Source organism: Pristis pectinata, chromosome 4, assembly GCF_009764475.1.
Source record: "Pristis pectinata isolate sPriPec2 chromosome 4, sPriPec2.1.pri, whole genome shotgun sequence".
NCBI lineage: Eukaryota > Metazoa > Chordata > Chondrichthyes > Rhinopristiformes > Pristidae > Pristis > Pristis pectinata.
The window spans coordinates 78,195,359-78,215,181 of NC_067408.1; the positions used below are offsets into that span (position 1 = coordinate 78,195,359).

A 19,823-nucleotide genomic window follows, 5' to 3' on the forward strand; every position below is an offset into this window, starting at 1 on the left:
TGTATCTTATTTTTGTTCAAATTATACATCAATGATCTTTCAAGCCATCATACTTCTATCAGCTTTATTCATGATTAATTTATAACACACTTTGCACAAATGACATATTTATATGGTTGATGAGTCTGATACTCACATGGAACTGGGCAGTGGAACATGAAAGAGAATATTCCCAGATGTTATATTTGGTCTGACAACAGGAGAGGACACATTTCCCCCCCTGCAGCAGGAGAATGTTGATTTGACTAATATTTATTTCAAAACTGCTTTAACTAAAATAGAATAATTAGTCACTGTCCGTATGTTGTTTGTGGACCTTGGTCGGTACAATTTGACTGTGTTTCTTTCATTATAGCAGTAACTACACTTCAAAAATACTCGATCAACATTAAAGTGCATTAGGATCGTCTAAAGTTGTGAAAATCATAACATAAATACAGGGCTTTTTTTTGTAGAAGCAAACATCAACAAGGAAATCTTTAGAGCTGGATTTTTTTTAAATCAAGGTTTCGTTGGAATCTGAGCCACCATAAGTTACCAGACAGAGCAGTGAACAACACTTGCTGTGTGTTGGGATGTGAGCAGCATATCTTCAGAGAGCTTAGATTTTCAAGGAATGAAAGTTGGGAGGCTAACCGAAAGTGCAGTGCAATAGTCGAATCTGAAATAACAAAAGCAGGACTGGAGGATTGAAGGAAATGGACTGTGGCATGGGTGGCATTGAGCAATATTCCTGAGGTGGAAGTACGTGGCATTGGTGATGGAACAAAAATCTAGCCAGAAACCTGTCTCATTCAAATATAGAAACCAGGTTGAAAATAGTCCTGTTCAGACTTGGTCAGTCGCTTAGGGAGGGAGATGCATTTGTTGACAAGGGAACAGAACTCATGCCAGGGACTGGAGTCAATGGCTTTGTCTTCCCAATATCAAGTTGAAGGAAATTTCTGCTCAAGTACTGAATGTTGGGGCAGGCAGCATAACAAATGAAAGGTTTTGAAGAGGTGTTGGCAAGGTAGAACTTGGTGTCATCAGCAGACACTTTAGGTATGACATTATTTTGTAAGGTGATGTCAGTGAGGGGCAACATGCAAAAGGGAAAGGGCCAGTAGTTAAGAAATGTAAAGCACCCTATTTCTGAAGTGGAGACATTATCCTTCAAAAGCACAGACGTGCAGGTAGAGGGGACTAGGTAGAAGATTCGGTGGCATGGACTCGATGGGTCGAAGGGCTTGTTTCTGTGCTGTAGTTCTCTATGACTTGCAGTTAGACGATGGCTCAGCAACTCTCAACATCTCTGATGCACATTGAGCAAAATATATTTCTTCTCTTAGCTTTTGCCAAAAGGTGGAAATTAATTAAAAGGATTGCAATGCTAACCAAAAGCTGTGATGGACTTAACGTTATCCATAATATTGAACGTGGGTTTGATTTTTTTAATATAAAGAGCTGGAATTTGCTGGGAAATGCACCTGTTCCTGGGTTCAGTGACCAGCTTCCACACCAGCCAGTACCAGTAATATCAGTACTACCTTGCAAATGCTCAAGTCCTGATCCAGTGTGGAGAAATTTGGTCCAGCCTATTGGAAGCTATAACCTATTGTAAGCTCCAATTTGTGTCACATCAAAATGCATCCACAGAATCTCTTGTTTCAATGAAATTGCAGCCAGTTTAATCTTCTGTGCCCTGGCTGCATTAAGGAAGGACCTCCCTTGTCCTGAGGCCGATAGCTTGCACTGACCAGAGGTAGCCAATAGGGATAGGCAGAGGCTGACTCATTGGAGAAAGATCATTAAGTGCATCAAGAATTCACCTTGAGTTGATGTCTCATACTTAAAATGACACAGAAGGAGACCATGTGCCTCAATGGTCTATGCCATCTCCAGGAAGCAATCCCATTAATTCCCAATCACCCTTACCTTTTTTCCCACCATCCTGCAACTTATTCTCTCTCATAGATGTCCACCAACTCCTCTTTGATCCCTTTCTCCATCAACCTGTGGTAAGGGGTAATTTGCAGCAGCCCTTTTAACCTACCAGCATGTCTTTGATATGGGGAAGGAAGTCGGAGCACCCACAGGAAACACGTGGTCACAGGGTGAATGTGGAAGCACTGCACAGACGGTACCCAAGATCAGGATTGAGCCCAGATCCCAAGAGCTATAAGGCAGCAGCTGTTGTATGTGCACAAATTTCTTGCTCCAAAAGGAGCCACAGTCAGTAAGTACAAAGCAAGCCATGGGAGAATTCTCTGAGGAATTAAATGGTAGATCCCACAATGAAAACCTGGTCTCTGAAAAAATTCAAAAGCATGGCATCTGCTTTGCAAGAACAGTATATCTTGAGCTTATTTATTTCCAAAGTTTATTTATGCCCCTACATTGAGAATATTCTCCAAGGAGCAGAGAAGTAGTCATTGTAAGAATTTCAAAGATTCCAAGGAAGAAGTTTGAGGAAGACATTGTTGGGTAAAAATTGGATTGCTGCAGTATGTGGCAAACGTGTGATGTAGAAACAAATATATGTTTAAAGTGTGCTTCTGAAATAGTAGTGAATGAAATCGAATTGATGAAGCCAAGGTCAAAACAAGTAAGTGACTTCAACACATGTAGACACAGACAATAGAGAGCAATTATCTACAACTTTGTGTCCAAGTTAGGGTAAAGTCTTGGTAGCTTAATATTCTGATGCATTATTTTACAGCATTGCAAAATTAATCATCATATGTAGTGCTGCCTGCAGCTTCAGTCAAAGCCGTGTGGTAGCATTAGAACAGGAGCAGGACGTTGAACTCCTTTTTCCCATTCAGTTAGCTTATGACTAATCTGTGACTCAATTTAAGTGCCCTCCTCTCCTCTACATGCTCTTACCTAATAAAATGCTGTTGATCGGGATCTTGTAAATTTTACCTATGGAAGTGATCACAGCCTCTTTTGGGACAAAGTTCCAAATCGCTCCCTTTCACTGCAGGAAAAAAGTGGTGTGAAATGCTATTTTTTCACCTTTTAAAGAAGAATGCTAATGACAACCCATGTACTTTCTGAGTGAATTATTTCAGGAGAAGGCCATTTTTAATCCTGAGGCAGGTCAAAGATGGTTCACACAGTTCACATAAACCTGCTAAATTATAAGAGATTACACTCTGGAATCTGATTTTTTAATATTTATCCACCATTATTAACTTATGCTGAGCCCACAGCTGCCTGATTTGTTAAGATACTGAATCCTCTGTAACAAGACTCGAAAGTGAAGGAACAGCTCAGGAAACACAACTCCTGCTTGCACCATCTTATAAAAATTATCACAAACAGATTAAATCTCACTGGCTGCTCTTGGTCATTTCAGTTAAATTTCACCTTAATGAATTTGTTTTTGTTATTTTTTTACAATGATTTGGCCTGCTCATACATGCCATCAGATGAAACTCAGAGTAACTGATCAGCAGATTCAAGATAGGTGACATTTCAAAACAAAATGAATAACTGAAAATAGCCATGGTTCAAGGGCTGTAGCCAAAGCAACTGCTTGAAGAAATTGAATAAATTAGATTATATTTTATTGAATTGCGTATCATGATTTTTCTTTGTGTATTAGGAGAATGTTCCACAATTGAAGGAGGTTTTTCACGGAAACTTTATGATGATGCATATAAGCAGTAAAAGGAAACACGTGCTGTGAGAATGCAGAGCAACATTAACTTTTTATGTCTTTAGCTGCAGTTACATCTAATGTTTGGACATATTATAGGTGGAGAAAAGGGGTGGCTGAAAATTCAAACACACACTTAGGCTTTAAGGTAAATTTTAATTGAGGAATTGACTTGGAACTCTGTCTTGATTTAACGATTGAAACTAAAACTAATTTGTTGTAAAATCACCATGCCTGTCTAGAAATATCAAAGTAAAAGTTATTGTTGCAAGTAATGGTGAAGAAGGAAATGCCTTAAGCTGACCATCTGTTGAAGAGGCTGGTGTTCAAGTGCTGATGGATATGAAGCTCTAGTCCAAGAAATTGCCTTTAAGAGGCACTATCACCATATGTGAAATATGTACAATTAATGCTTAATTTATGAGTGATAATGATTTGGAGAATGTCATAATGTTTCACTTTTGGACAATAAATCACTGTCCTTTGACATGGACGGACAGGAGGGGCAGTCTCAGTGGAAACGGTGAAAATAGACCATGAAAGCAATAAGTGTGAATAGAACAAAGATTTGACATTTCTTGTGTCATTAAACATCTGACGTTGGAAAGCATATCTGGGATTACATTACAAATATACACCCCCTGTCAACAAAATGAATTGGAAGTCCTGTACATCCCATTTCTTTATTTAATATTTTCCTATGGCATGTATTTCTGCCATATTTTCTCTGCACCTATTAACAGCAATGAGGCTTGCAGACATCAATACTCCAGAGAAGCAGGTGTCACTGGGGTGCTGCTTTGTTGAGCAGAATACACAACGTGCATATATGATTACTTGCTCCACTGCTAGAGAAATGCTTTAATAACTCAGCCTTGTCCCAAGCACATGCTGACCACATTGGACTGATTAAGATTAGTACATAAGGCCTTCTTGCGTAGGAAATCGTGTCTCACGAATTTGATTTGAGTTTTTTGAAGGGGTGACCAAGAGGATGGTAGACGTTGTCTGGATTGACTTAAGCGAGGCTATTGACAAGGTCCCACGTGGTGGGCTGGTCTGGAAGTTTAGATCACATGGGATCCAGGGTGAACAAGCCAATTGGATATGAAATTGGCTTGGTGGAAGGAGTCTGAGAGTGGTAGGGCAGAGGTTTTCTCTCGGATTGGAGGCCTCTAACCAGCAGTGTGCTGCAGGGAATAGTGTTGGTCCCTAGTAGTTTGTCATACATATTGACAATTTGCGTGACAATGCAGGTGGCATAATTAGTATATTTGTGGATGATACCAACGTTGGTGGTGTGGTGGAGAATGAAGACAGTTGTCTGAGGCAACAACAGGAAGTAGATCAACCGGGAAAGTGGGCAAAGGAATGGCGGATGGAATTTAACTCAACTAAGTTTTGGAAGTTAAACAAGGACGGGACCTACACAGTGGATGGCAGGGCCCTGAAGAGTGTTGTAGAACAGAGAGACCAAGGGATACAAGTACATAGTTTGCTGAAAGTGGCAACGTAGGCAGGGTGGTGAAGAAGGCATATGGCATGCTTGTCTTCATCGGTTGAGTGCAAGAATTGGGACATCGTGTTACAGCTGTACAAGACATTGGTGAGAATGCATTAGAGTATTGTGGGCAGTTCTGGCTGCCATACTATTGGAAAGATGTCATTGAGCTGGAGGTGGGTGCTGAAAAGATTCACAAGGATGGAGCCAGGACTGGAGGGCTTGGGTTATAAGGAGAGTCTAGATAGACTGGGACTGTTTTCCCCCATAGTGAAAGAGGCTGAGGGAGAGGTATAGAAAATCATAAGGTAGATTGTCACAGTCTTTTTCCTAGGGTAGGGGAGTCTAAGACTAGAGGGCATAGGTTTAAGGTGAGAAGGGAGAGATTTACAGGGGAGCCGAGGGGCAAGTTTATCACACAGAGAGTGGTGGTGGGTATACAGAACAAGCTACCAGAGGAAGTGGTAGAGGCAGGAACGACTACAACATACTGTATATGAAAAGAAACATTTGGACACAGATAGGAAAGTTTTTTGGACATGGATAGGAAGGTTTTAGAGGGATATGGGCCAAACACAGGCAAATTGGATTAGCTCAGGCAGGCACATTGGTTGGCATGAACAAGCTGTGCCGAAGGGCCTGCTTCCATGCTGTAGAACTCTCTGACAATGGATTATGAACCCACAATCCACTTATTGCAAAGACATACCAGGGTGGCTCGCAAGTGTGTGATTGGCTGGTAGAATTACCCCAGTAATCGTCGCCCTTCTGGCTGCTCGCATAAATCCAAAAAGATCCACTGTCATCGTGTGAAGTGGTCCAGAATTGTTGCCCACACTTTTCCCACAATTAAATCCATTAAACATGGCAATTTGAATGTTTATTTCATGCTTGTTTTTGGGGATTCATCCATTTAAAGATTATCGACCTTGGCAGTTCATGTGACATGTCCAAAAGTAATCCATTGCCTCTGACTGCATGGTGTCGGGAAAGCTGCCATACATGTACATGTCTTTTCCTTTAATGTGTATACATTTACTTATACATAATTATGGATATGGATGAAAAACATTTTATTTGCCAGTAACCATGAAATTGCAGATCAACACAGACTATTAATTAAAATTTATAGGCTAAGTTAGGAATAGTTGCTGAGAGCAGCAGATGTGGGTGCACACGTGTGCATCCCGCATGGCATTTTCAAAATTGCCATTGAGTCATTTTACAGGCCCTCAAGTAGATTTGTAAACCTTTCACGTTTATGCCCATTAATTTTATTAATATCAGTAGTGACAAGTCAGTGACACCATCTCTGGAAAGCAATCCTTTTTTTTTTGCCTTCATCAAAGGCTGTAAGATTCCTGTCTTGTGAAAATCTTTCCTTGTCATCAGTCGTTGTCCTTCCTTCTCCAGGCCACTCTGCAAGACTTGGATCAAAAGCGCCCTCAGCTGGATGAGCTTATCACTGCAGCACAGAACCTGAAGAACAAGACAACCAACCAGGAGGCCCGAGCAATCATTACAGATCGCAGTAAGTTCTGGACAGTTGGACAGCCACATGATGTGGCCTTTTGCATTCGTATCCTGCATTGGAATAGCTTGGTTTGAAATGTAATTACTTCACTGGATAATTCAGTGAATAAGAGACTGATGAAACTTGATTGCTTCTGATTTGTATGAGTACATGAAACAAGTTTGATATCAAAAACCATATTGTGAATGGATAGGGAACTCAGCAACGTGGTAGCCACAAAGCTTCCAGTTTCCAACATGGATGTGACTGGAAAAGCAACAGGATGCTCCACACTTTCCCAAATGGCTTTGCTAAATAAGACCATTGAGTGGCAGAGACATTGAAAGAAATGTTTCCAGGTTCACTGGCCAGACTGTGCTGGTGGACCTCAGCTGGAGTGACAGGAAGGACTCCAGGTAACTGTAGCAAGGGGATAAACAGAGACAGGCCAGAGTCCTTGCCTCTGATGACCTTTCCTGTGGGTTGGTGGATGTTAGATGAGCATCAAGTCAGGCTGACTTGTCATTGGCAAAACAATTTATTGCATCACCTGAATAATAACGAAGAAGTTGCAGGAGAAAGCCGTAGACCTGATACTATGTCCCAGCTACAAGATCTGCTGTTACCTCACAACCAGAATCAGCACTGAACCCTATCCACCAGTCTCAGCACCTTGCCTCATCAACTAGTCCCAGCATCAAAATGCATCAGCCATTCCTGACACCAAAACCCATCAAGCATTCCCCGAACCGAAACCTATCAACCAATCCCAGAGCTGTTCCTCAGCTGCCAGTACCAGCGCCGAAGCCATCTCAACCATTCCTGCCACTGTGCCTCATCACCAATCTTAGTACCAAACTGTATTGTCCGGACCCGGCACCAAAACCCATCAACCATCCCCAGCATGATGCCCCATGAACGAGTCCCTGCTCCCCTTCAGTCAGTTCCTGCCAATGCCCCATTAACCAGACCCAGTAATGTTTTGGTAACCAGTCCTTGCGCTGTGTGCCCCTATCCTTTTCTGGCCGAACTCTCCAACAAAACCCTTGGGAGCAGAGTAGTACGGGAGGGACATTCTTTCAAAGTGTTTGGATGTCTTTGTTTGTGGTTGTGAGGATGTGGCCTTGGTGCCTCATGAGGTTGACAGTGCAATTGACAGAGTTGCCCATCAGGGTGCAAGATCAGAGTGTGTGAGAGGATGGAATGAAAAGGCCTTTGGAGAGGGGTGAGTGAAGTATGGTGGAAGGAGGCTCAAGTAAAGCATATCTTCTGGCACAGATGAGTACTTGGGGCTGAATGGTCTGTTTCAAAACTTTATAATTCTTGGAATATACATGTTTAATGGTTTAACCCAAAGATTATGATTTACATATTTAGTGATTCATTCCTTTTGAGAATCACTGAATTCCAGGGCTTGGACCTTCTGTTGGATTGGACTTTTATCAGTGGTTTGTCTGATATTGGCATAAATGGTACAAAAACTCAAAAATATAAGCAGAAGTATTGTTCAGTCAACTTACATTCCAGGAACATTTTTGCTGATATTTTAAGAAAACTGTTCTGGGATATGGGCCTTGCCTACAAAATAGACCTCAACCTGAGGACAAAGCAACCATTCATGTGCCCTACCCCCCTTTGGATTGGATATTTCTCCTCCTTTACACCATCTCTCCAATGCAACGTTCACAAGTCATGGATCCTGCGTCATCCCCTATTGTGCCATTCTTTGCTGTTTCCCACATCAGGATTACCTTGCAGATGCCAGGACCTGCTACAAGCTCTTACACACCCCTCCTTTGAAAGGGACGTGCAGGCTGTAAGCAATGCAGGCTTGCTTTTACCAGATCTCGACACTCGTATCGATCCATTGATTGTAATGCAGGTAGCAAGCCAGCCTCGTGCTGCATACTTAATCCACTCGTTTCAGCAGCCAGCCCGTGCTCACCATCCTGTTATCCAGGCACAGCAACAGAGGATTTTCAAGCACTTTTGAGTATGGTGAAGATATGAAAAATAGGCTGCAAATCCAACTGTGATGTGATGCAAAGTTTGTTCTTCAGCCAGCTACAGTGTATCCTTCAGATAGCACCTGAATAAGAGGCCATTGAGAAAATTCAGGCAGCTGGCTCAGTGTGATGAGTTCCTCCCAGTTTGGATGAACCTTTACTTGGCACACTAGTTTCAACATCCTTATTTCTAACAATTGGCAGTATTTGAAGAGTAATAGTTTCAAACTTCTCTCTTTTCATTTATGTTATTCCTCTTGTTTCTGTTCTCTTCCCCCCTGAACTCAGGTTCCACCCATGTTTACATTTCTTGGCTCATGCAGGTGCACTGTTGAGCATGAAAGGTTTGGAAAGAAAAACATCCTTCTTCCCCTCAACATCCGAATTGCTAACTTTTGCACTGCATGGAACTGTTGAAAGATGGGTCAAAGGATGTGCTCAGTCAAAATTCAGGAATACTGCAGTATAAATCACATTATGGCAGCAAATTGAATCAGACCAAAGCAATGGCCCCATTATCTGGTGACACAATGTTCTCCAGGAAAGATCATTCAGCTCATGGGTCAGATCAAGCTGGGTATTGGTGAGGCCACACTAGGAGAAATGTGTACAGTTTTGGTCCCCGTATTTAAAAAAGGATGTACTGACCTTGGAAACAGTGCCACAGAGATTCACTTGGCGAATTCCTGTGATAGGAGGCTTGTCCTATCATGAGCAGCTAAAGAAATTAGACTGATGCTCCTTGGAGTTTAGAAGAATGAGTGGTGATCTTATTAAAACATGTAAGATCCTTACAGGGCATGACATTGTAGATGTCAACATGTTTCCAATTGGTATTGGTATTGGCTTATTATTGTCACTTGTACCGAGGTACAGTGAAAAACTTGTCTTGCATACCGTTCATACGGATCAATTCATTACACGGTGCATTGAGGTAGTACAGGGTAAAAACAAAACACAATACAGAGTAAAGTGTCACAGCTACAGGGAGTGACATAGAATTTAAATTTGGAAGAGTAGAACAATTATAGTAAAAGTAATGAGTAGATCAATAGAGAGCAGCTTGCAACGAGTCACCACGCTCCGGCGCCGTCAATAGCAGGATAATCTTGAACAAAGGGACATAGCATCAAGACTAGTGGGAGGTCATTTAAAACTGAGGTACACAGGAACTTCTCGCAAAGGATGATGAATCTCTGAAACTCTCTATCCCAGAGAGTTGTGGAGGTGACAGCAAGTAGCTAATTTTTTGAAAGACCAGGGAATTGAGGGCTCTGGAGAATGGGCACAGAAAAGGAGATGAGGCCTGGGGCAGATCAGTCATGAATGACAGAGCAGAGAGCCTCCTCCTGCCTCTATTTTGTTCTGGTTAAAGCTTTGTTTCAAGTTGTGCATTGCCACTTAAGAGTTGATGCAATATGACAATTGCCAAAGACTGACAATTAATCTGTTTCCGTTGAAAGGTGGGTTAAAGGATGTGTTCAGTCAAAGTTCAGGAACACTGCAGTATAAAACACATGTAGCAACAAATTGAACCATTATCCATCTTCTATCAGTCATGGAAACAAGAGCTCACAGGAAACATTTAATTGCTGATATATTGGTTTTATTATAACACCATTAAAGTATGGGGACTTGGGAACCTCGATGTCATGTTTGACCCAGAAATTGGTTTTGCCTACCTCTCAGCCTATCTCTCTGTCCCAGTAAGAGTGCCTGCCACCACATCTATAATACTGCCAAACTATATTCCAAAGCTGCTGAAATCTTCACCCACACCTTTATTACCTCCAGGGATAACAATGCCAATGCATTCCTGGCCCATCTCTCTCTTTTGTTCGCCATGACACCGAGGGACCTCCAGAACCCTCCTGCCCATGTCCTAATTGTTGCATTCACCATTGATGACCAACTTGGTGTTGCAAGTTGCATTTACCATTATCCCAATGCTCACTGATCTGCATTGGCTGTCTTTTAAGCAATAATCTGATGTTACAACTTTTAAGTTTGTTTTCAAACCCCTCACCCCCTCTGCCTCTGTAATATCCTTCAGTCTGATAACCATTCACAATCTCTCATTTTGACCACTTGATCATCCCTGAATGTAATCACTCCACCACTGATCTCCATCCTTTATTTGCCAAGTCCCTAAGCTCTCAAATTTCCTCTAAATCTTTTTACGTCTACACCTCTCTTTATACCTTAAGATGCTCCCAAGGTCAAACCTAGTGTAACAGTGCACCTGTGAAGGGCCATGAGATATTTTGCAGTGGTAAAGGTGTTGTAAAAAATTCAAAGTTTTATTGTTGTTACAGAATGACAGCTTAAAACTCAAATGGTAGATAATACATGTGTATGGTTGGAGGATACAGTGAATTAACTTTCAGTGAGTTAAGCTGTTGAGAATACACTCAGGGAGACATTTATCCCAATGCAATTACTCCAAGAGAAATAGATTATTTTTCAGGTATTGAGATGAACACTTCAACTATGCTCATCCTTATTATGGCTGCAAAAGTGTTTTTTTTTAATTAGTATGTATGATGTGCTTTGGTTCAGGCCAATATAAAAGATTAAAAACCTGGTAAAGTATTCACCAGGTTTGTGCCTGCTTTGAAGTCATTAGCTTGCTCTTTGTAACGTATGAAAGAGCCAAGACATTAAGCTGTTGGTACCAGAGCCTTTGTAAAAGCAGAAGCACAAAGAATTTAAACAAAGTAAGATACTGTGATTGACTGAAAACTGCAACAGGAACAAAGTGCTGTAAAGACTTGGTACACACAGGCGGTCTCTGTAGGGAGAGAGACAAAGGTTTAGATGGCTAACCTTTTGTCAGAATATTTTAATCCTATTCATTTTGCCACAAGATTCATTTTTCTATGCTGAGTTTTATGAATTCTCCGTAGAATGTTGGTCTTCCACTTTCTGCAAAGGCACAACTGTTTTAACACACATCCTTGAAAGGATGTGCAAGGTACCAGTTAAATGTCAGTCTTTATCCTAAAAGCCCAGCCTATAAATCTGTGGGAACATGTAGCAGAAGGTGTTACAGTGTAACTGTTATGTCATCTGCATGTTAATTGCCACCACTGAGAGCTGGGCTGAAACACAATGGCCAAACAGCTTGGTGTGGTAGACAAGCCAATCCCAGGAAGTGTAATTCTTGCACAGATGAAGTTAAAATCCAGCAATATCTGTCTCCACTCTTGCCGTCCATTCCTCAATCCCTGGAAACTGGCTCAGACCCCATCCAGTCAGCATCACTGAAGGGAATCTAGCTGTTAAATGAAGAAATTGGTGATTCAGGGCCATTATACATTTATGTCTTCATTTGTGCAGCTGAGTAATTGTATCTGTAGATGATTGGGTCCAAATTCTTTCCCCCAGAGTCGGCATTTTATTCCATTTATAGTTGCCTTTAATTTCTTTTGGACTGACATTACTCCATAAACTGCAGTTCCACTATTCAGTAAAATTGATGCAATAATAGTACAAAATTGTGTATATGTTTACAAAATTTCCCATTTTTGTTTTCCCCAGAGGTATAACATTTTTTGACACAGTGATCTAATATGAATGAGCTGCTTCAAGCAAAGTGATTACCTTTAGATCAGTAACAGTAGGTGACTCTTGTCTGCCTGTGGAGGGTGGACACTTTGAGCACAAACAAAGATGACACCAAATGCAAATAAATGCAAAGTGTTAAACAAAGAAATGACTCTTTAATACCTTGCATTGAGTGTGACATTACGCACTCTAGTGCTGGAGAACCTGTCCCATTTCCAAGATCTGAAAGCTCCCAAGAATCATAGAGTTATACAGCACAGAAAAAGATCCTACACGAAGTCCATGCTAACCATCAAGTCCTATCCACACTAATCCTATTTACTAGTACTTGATCCACAGCCTATTATGTCTTGGTGATTTATTTACTTGTCCAGATGCTTCTTTAACTCTGTGAGTACCTGCCTCCACCACTTTTTCAGGCAGAGAGATCCTGGTTACAACCACCCTCTGGGTGAAAAATTCTTCCTCAGATACACTCTAGACTTTTTGCTCGTCATTTTAAACCAATGCCCTATGGTTTTAGACACCTCATTCTCCTCTAAGACACCTCATTTTCCTCTAAGACACCTCATTTTCATCAAAGACACCTCCTGCTGCATGTAATTGGTTTGATTATTTTCAGGTGGCAGGGATCTTCACATCTGATGAGAATCAGTTGCCTGAGCTTCCCCCTTCTAGCTGCCTGATTTTGCGGTGATCTCAGGTTGCTGAGGGTGAGAACAGGAAGGAGCTAGAATCAATTTACTGGTTGCCAACCTGCTTCTGCAAGGCTCCACACAGGAAGATTAGTGTGCCCTTACTTTGCAATAATCAATGTTTCACTTCACCTCCCCTTCCACACCAGTCTGCTGGAACATGGCATCTCAGCCCAGCACCCAGTAAATGAATGACTGCAAATCATTCTTCACCGTTGTTTACCAGGTCTTGACCTGAGCGTAATATTTAGCCTTGTCTTTTGGTCAATTCAAGATTTTTTTTTAATTTTCTGATTTGTGGGGGAGTTAGACTCTTGAAAAGACTTCCACTCACTCCTTTATTGTGAGTGTCTGAGTTTGCCCAGCTAATACAATCAAAATAAAAATAAGAATACAATCAAAGTAGCAACATGAACCACAGTTTCTGCCGTGATTATACTGAATGTAAGGCGCACTCATGTACAGCAGGTGTCTGGTATTGCTAGGAACACCTTAGGAAAAGAATTTAAAAAGCCCCCTACTGAGTACATTCAATCACGGCATGATTGATTTGCACTCCCCTACTGAAGCTTCACAAGATATCTGTCTGAAGCCAGATGCTTCTCTCTGGCCCAGAGCAGGACAGGCTGTTTATACTGGCAGCAGTCTTGGAACAGCAGGAATTGTCCACTCCTGCCAGAAACCAATCAACACACTAAATGCAGGTAACACTGCAGTGAGAGTGTACTTTCAGCAACTGGCTTCCAGGCTGTTCTGGCTCTTCCCAAAGTACTGCTGCCAGTTTTAAAGAGGATTCATTTTGTTTAGTTTTGTTTTTCTCTCCTCACTTGATGGCACCAAGGCTGGTTTTCGTTTGTATGGCCTGGTATTAATATGGTGGCCAAGGCACACAAATGGGTCCAATAGCCTTGTCTGCCCTGTTGATGCCACTGAATAAACCAGTCATTTTAAGGCACCTCTTGCTGGACACGTCAACCGACACGTTTGTTTGAAGCACTCAGCCCATTTGAGTGCAGAATCAGGCTTTCAGGGCCAGATTGCATTCTTTGCTTCAAAAAAGCCCAAAAGATTTGCTGTTCACTCTCCAACATTTTCATAAGCAATAAAGCTATAAACAATAGGCAAGGCAAATATAAAATTCTCTAGGTTGCACTAAATCGGTCTAGGCCTTTGTTGTGTTGGGATAGTTCTCCACAGCTGCCCCTCCTTTCACCCTCAGCCTTGCATCCTTCTCACAACATCCTCCCTGTACTAATTCTGGCTGATTCAACCCAATATTGGCCAGCCTCTATCAGCAAACCCTCCAAGGACACCTGCTTATTCCCCAGCTTCTCAAACTCAAGGCCATGTTGAATGAAAGTCAAAGCCAAGCCAGGAGATATGCTGAAGAACTATTCTGCATGTGGCAGCATTTTTTTAATATTTCATGCAAGAAACCATCTTATATTTATATATTCTGACCAGCAAATGCCAGTCTGCCATGTGTCAGGAGTGAGATAAACACAAGTCCTAACCATACCCTTTGCACAGCGGTGCAATTCTAAGATAGCAACCTGGAAAGAACCCTGTTTCCTTGATTTTCCTCTCTAAATGAATTTAAACTAATTGTGTCACGCAAGCTGCACTGTATCTAAGATAACTAACCAACGTACAGAATAGAGGTTGATTTCTCTTATTTCAAAAGATGGATACTTCCCATTCAATGGATGCCTTGTTGTTCATAAATGTGTGGAAAACATAGGCCTGCACTACTTAACAAATGATATGCCTGGCTGCAAAGCTGAGCGGGGCAATTCTATAAGCTGTAAAAACTATTATAGTCCTTCACGTTACAGTTCATTAGATAAGTAATGAGTTCCAGATAACTGTAGATTAGGCCTGTCACAGTGACCATAATGCCCAATGCATCAGTAAATTCAAAAATATTAGGACTCCCACAGCAGCTCTCCTGTTCATTAAAGTTAATAGCTTTTGAATTATATTTTGGGGGCAATCATATGATGTATTAATTATTTTCATGTTTCATTTTCAAATGAAATTTTCAGCAAATTACACTTTTAGTAAATAAGCAGACCTGCTGAGTAGCATATGCCAAGATTTAAATGTGCTTTGATAAGCTTATTAAATGTAGCTTTACCAATGAAGACTTAATTACAGTCTGGAGTACACTAAATTTGCTTCTCTAGTGGAACCAAAGCTAGGTTGTTGCAATATTTTTTGTAGTTATGGAAATATCTTAGCTTTTAATAGGGTTGCTGCTGATCCTAAACCACCAACAGCAGAAAGGATGGTGAGTAATAGAAGCCATACACTCCACAAGCAGAGTAAAGTGTGGAGTTTGGAAATATGAACGGTTCATAAATCAGTACACAGCATGGAAAAAATTGGCTAGAAATATTCAACGGTTTAGTCATTGATGAAGAAGTGAAAAAATGAAAGCTTCTTGTATATACTGGTGCCTTTCTCAGGCTAACCTGGAGAGCGCTGATTCATTATAGAGCTCTTCATCCTCAGGTCTGAATATTTTCACGTACGTGCTCTCTGTAATTTAAACCAGAAATCTGCATTGGCTGCACACTGATGTTCTCATGTGAGACCCTGCCCTCTGCCAGCACTCTCACTTGCAATGAATTGCCTGCACCTCAGTGTGAAGAGGCTGGCAGTGAGAACCATCAATGTCTGGCTGGTGCTCGGCACTGAGATGCAGGGCTCAGGGCTGCACCTTGGCCGGGGCACTGTGTGGGCCATTGGTGGGGACTGACAGCAGGTGTTGATAGACAGCCCAATCCCTGTGGCCTCTCTCGTCACCTCCTGTTGTGTGTGATGGAAGTTGCCATCTCCCCCTCTCTTTGGTTGGTGGTATAGCTTTCCCCAACCCAAGGATTTCTCAAAAGTGATGGCTTCCATCACACCCAACAGATAGTGATGAGAGAGACTATAAGATCTGGGTGCTGTGTCAACACATGAAGTAGGTACTGCCAGTCATAAACTCGTAGAATTAGAGAAAGGTACTGCATAGAAACAGGCCCTTCAGCACAATTCGTCCATGCAGGCATTATGACTATTTATGCGAATCCCATTTGTCTGCATTGGGCCTCTATTCCTCTACACCTTTCTAATCCAACTACCCATCCAAGTGGCTTTTAAGCATTGTAATTGTTTCTGCCTCTGTCAACTCCTCTGGCAGCTCATTCCAGATAACCACCACTTTCTAACTCATCCCTTTAAATTTTTCCCCTCTTACCTTAAACCTGTGCCCTCTAGTTCTGGACTCACCCACCCTGGGAAAAAGATTCTGGCTAACTATCCTGTCTCTTCACCTCATAATCTTATAAACCTCCACAAGGTCTCCCCTCAATCTCCTGTGTTCCAGTGAGAAGAAAACCAGCCTATCCAATTTCTCCTTATAATTTTAGCCCTGCATTCCAGGCAACATGCTGATGAATCTCTTCTGAACTCTCTCTGTTGCTACCACATCCTGACTGTAATGTGCGGCTAGAACTGTACACAGTAGTCCAAGTGCGGTCCAGCCAATGTTTTGTACAACTGCAACATGATGTCCCTACTCTCATACTCAGTGCTTCGGCCTAGAAAGGCAAGTTTAACAAATGCCTTTTTCACTGCCCGAATCACCTGTGTCGCCATTTTCAGGGAGTTATGGACTTGCATCCTAAGGTCCCTCTGTACATCAACACTCTTAAGGCTCAGTGACTGCACCACTTTCCAAGCGCAAACTGGAGGAACGGCACCTCATTTTCCATCTTGGAACTTTGCAGCCTAATGGCATGAACATTGAATTCTTGTACTTTAAATAATCCCCACACCCTTTGCCCCACACCCACACCCACACCCAACCTCTTTTTTTCTTCCCTTTCCTAGCCTATCTCTCTTTTTTTAACCTCCCTTTTTTTCCTCCTTACTTTTGACCCATCTCCTGGTGGATCTGCTCTCCCCTCCTTCCCCACGCCTACCTCTCACTATCTCTTACCTGCATCTACCAATCACCATCTTGTGCCTACCCCGCCTCCCATCTTTTGTCCACCTATCACTGCTCTGCTTTTCCCTCCTTTATGTTGGGCTTCCCCTTTTCCTATCTTCAGTCCTGAAGAAGGGTCCTGACCCGAAGCATTGACCGCCTGCTTTTCTCCATTTATGCTGCCTGGCCTGCTGAGTTCCTCCAGCATATTGGTGTTTTTCATCTAGATTCCAGCATCTGCAGTCCTTTGTTTCTCTAGTATGACTGCACCACTCGTCTGAGCATGGCCCTCCCAACATCAGACCACACAGGCAGCTTCTTCACACTGAGCATGAGCATTGCATTTTCTGCCCCTCTTCACTGTAGGTCTTCCCTCTGCCGCTCAGAGCCTTGCAGATTCTGTTCAATTTGTGCTCTTATGCTCCAGTTGATGTCCCTTTTAACACCCCTAAGCACTCCACACACATCTCGTAACAATGTGAACTTTAGAACAGTGTCATTTCAAATGGTTCACGCTGAGGGGATTGAGTTTGATCCTTGGAAGATAAACCGGCTGAGTTGATCACTTGTACGCAAGGGAAGGTGAATTGTGATGGTGTCTATATCATGAATTGTTGATCCCAAAATAATGGTGCCCTATCTTGATTTCCTGCTGAAAATTTAAAGATTTTAATGGTGGGGCCTTGCCCACTAATCTGGTTATTGAATCCTCAGCGATGCTCCTCACTTACCAGGTGACCTCTCTGAATTTTGATTGACCACTCTTGCCCAATCTAAGGACATGACATCTTCAGGATGCCGTGCTTAGATTTGTTGGCTCTCTTGAGCCGTGTTTCATGTGAGGCAGATCAGTGTATGTCACATATGCACTCTGACTAATCTTGACCTGAAATAGTGATTGAAATCATTGCACATAGAAAGAAGTCAGCTGCCTTAAACAGGTGGCCAGTTTAGGTCCTGTTGAAAATGTCACCAATCACCTTGGCAAATTAATAGTGTGGAAGTACATTTTGAGTCAGTGCTACCCTACCAACACAGACAAAATCCATTTAAATCATCCCCAATTAACTACTTTCACTGTTGTACATAATTTAATGCATCAATTCACACAGAAAAGAGTTCAAATTCAAGATTTTCCACTTAGAATTGTTAGTCATTAATTATCTGAGTGAAGTGAAAAAAACACTGCGAATAATAACCTGTCTTTGGCAGTGCTAAAATGGAGGTTGTATTAAATTTATTCATGGTCTCTGAAGAAGTTATGAGCAGGGTGGTAAAAAGGAATTGGTTGTTCTGCTATCCAGAAGACATTCGATAGATTTCCACATAAAAGTATACAACTCAAGGTAAGAACTGCTGGCACTGGAGATAATATATTGGCATGGATAGAGAGAAAAAAACAGAGTCAGGATAAATGGGTCAAGTTGGCCATCTGGAGCACTGCCACAGGGATCAGTGCTCAGACCTCAACTATTTCCAATCAATATTAATACCTGAAATGACAGGACTGAGTGCAGTGAGGACCAAAGGTCTGACAGGGCAAAGATAGGTTGGAAAACAAGTTGCGTGGAGTGCTCAGAAAGTCTACAAAGGGGCTGAAGATAAATTAAGCAAATGGGCAAATATTTGGCAGATGGAGAAGAATGTGGGGAAGTGTGAGTTATCCGTCCTGGGAGGAAGGATAGAAAAGCAGTTTGTTGTTTGAATGGAGAGAGACTGCAGGGTACTGTTCTATGAAAGAATCTGGCTGTTTTTGTAAATGAAGCTCAGAATGATAGCATGCAGTTACAACAAATAATTAGGAAGGCACATGGAATGTTGGTCTTCATTACCAGGAGTAGGAGGATAAAAATGAAGAAGCCTTGTTACAGCTGTACAGGGCATTAGTGAGACCACATATGGAGAACTGCATTCAGTTTTGATCTTATTTAAGGAGAGATTTCCTGGCACTGGATGCATTTCAGACAAAGCGTATAATGTTGATTTCCGGAATGAAAGGGTTGCCTTGGCAGGAGAAGTTGAGCACATGGGCTTGTACTCATTGGAATTCAGAAGAATGAGAGGTGATCTTATAACATGTATGGTTCTAAAGAGGTCTGACAAAGTAATTACTGAGAGAATGTTTCCCTTTGTGCGAGAATGTAGAATTTGGGGAACAGAGTTTCAGAATAAGGGGTTGTTCATTTAAAACAGCATTAAGGAGGAGTTTCTTCTCTCGGAGGATTGTAGATCTTTGGACTTCTCCATCCCTGAGATCTATGGAGAGTGAATCATTGTATATAATCAAGGCCAAGAAAGGGACATTTTTTGGTCTGTATGGGTGTCAATGGTTAAGAGGATTGAGCAGGAAAGTGGAGTTGATTAGCCATGATCTTGCTGAATGGTGGAGCAGGGTCAAGAGGTCACTTGGCCTACTCCTGCTCCTACTTCTTATGTTCTTATCCGATTGGCCACCCATTATACATGCAGCTGAAGTTCATTGACTTCAAAGGAAACAAATGTTAGGCACTGTTTTAACTGGTGTTTGATTTGATGCTGCCCATTTTGTGCCACCATCTTAGAAAAATAAGAGAACCAGGGTGATTAAATTACTGAATGAGTAATCCAGAGGCTTGGACCAGTGATCTGCATTTGTGACTTCAAATCACTTTGTAACAACAGTGGAATTTCAGTTCAATTTATTAAATAATATGGAATTTCAAAAATGATCATAAAGAAATATAATTTCAGTAATGGTGGCCATAGGCATCAAAACCCATCTGATGTCACCACAGGCAATCTGCCTCTCTTGTATGATCCAGTTTATAACGGACGCCAGATTCCCAATGATCTTGTGGACTCTCAGCTACCCTCTTATGTGGTCCACCAAGCCACCACATCAAAACCTAAAGGGACCAAAGCATCACAGTCAGTCACAAC

General features: G+C 41.8%; 1 protein-coding gene across 3 annotated transcripts in view; it reads left to right on the plus strand.

The window, feature by feature from the left end:
• dmd (dystrophin) overlaps window positions 1-19,823 on the plus strand; it is a 1,415,828-nt gene that overhangs the window by 1,118,231 nt on the left and 277,774 nt on the right. For all 3 annotated transcript variants that reach the window (XM_052015085.1, XM_052015086.1, XM_052015087.1), the window contains exon 53: window positions 6,561-6,678. In XM_052015085.1, the coding sequence (XP_051871045.1) occupies window positions 6,561-6,678 (118 nt within the window). The remainder of the gene's footprint in view (window positions 1-6,560; window positions 6,679-19,823) is intronic.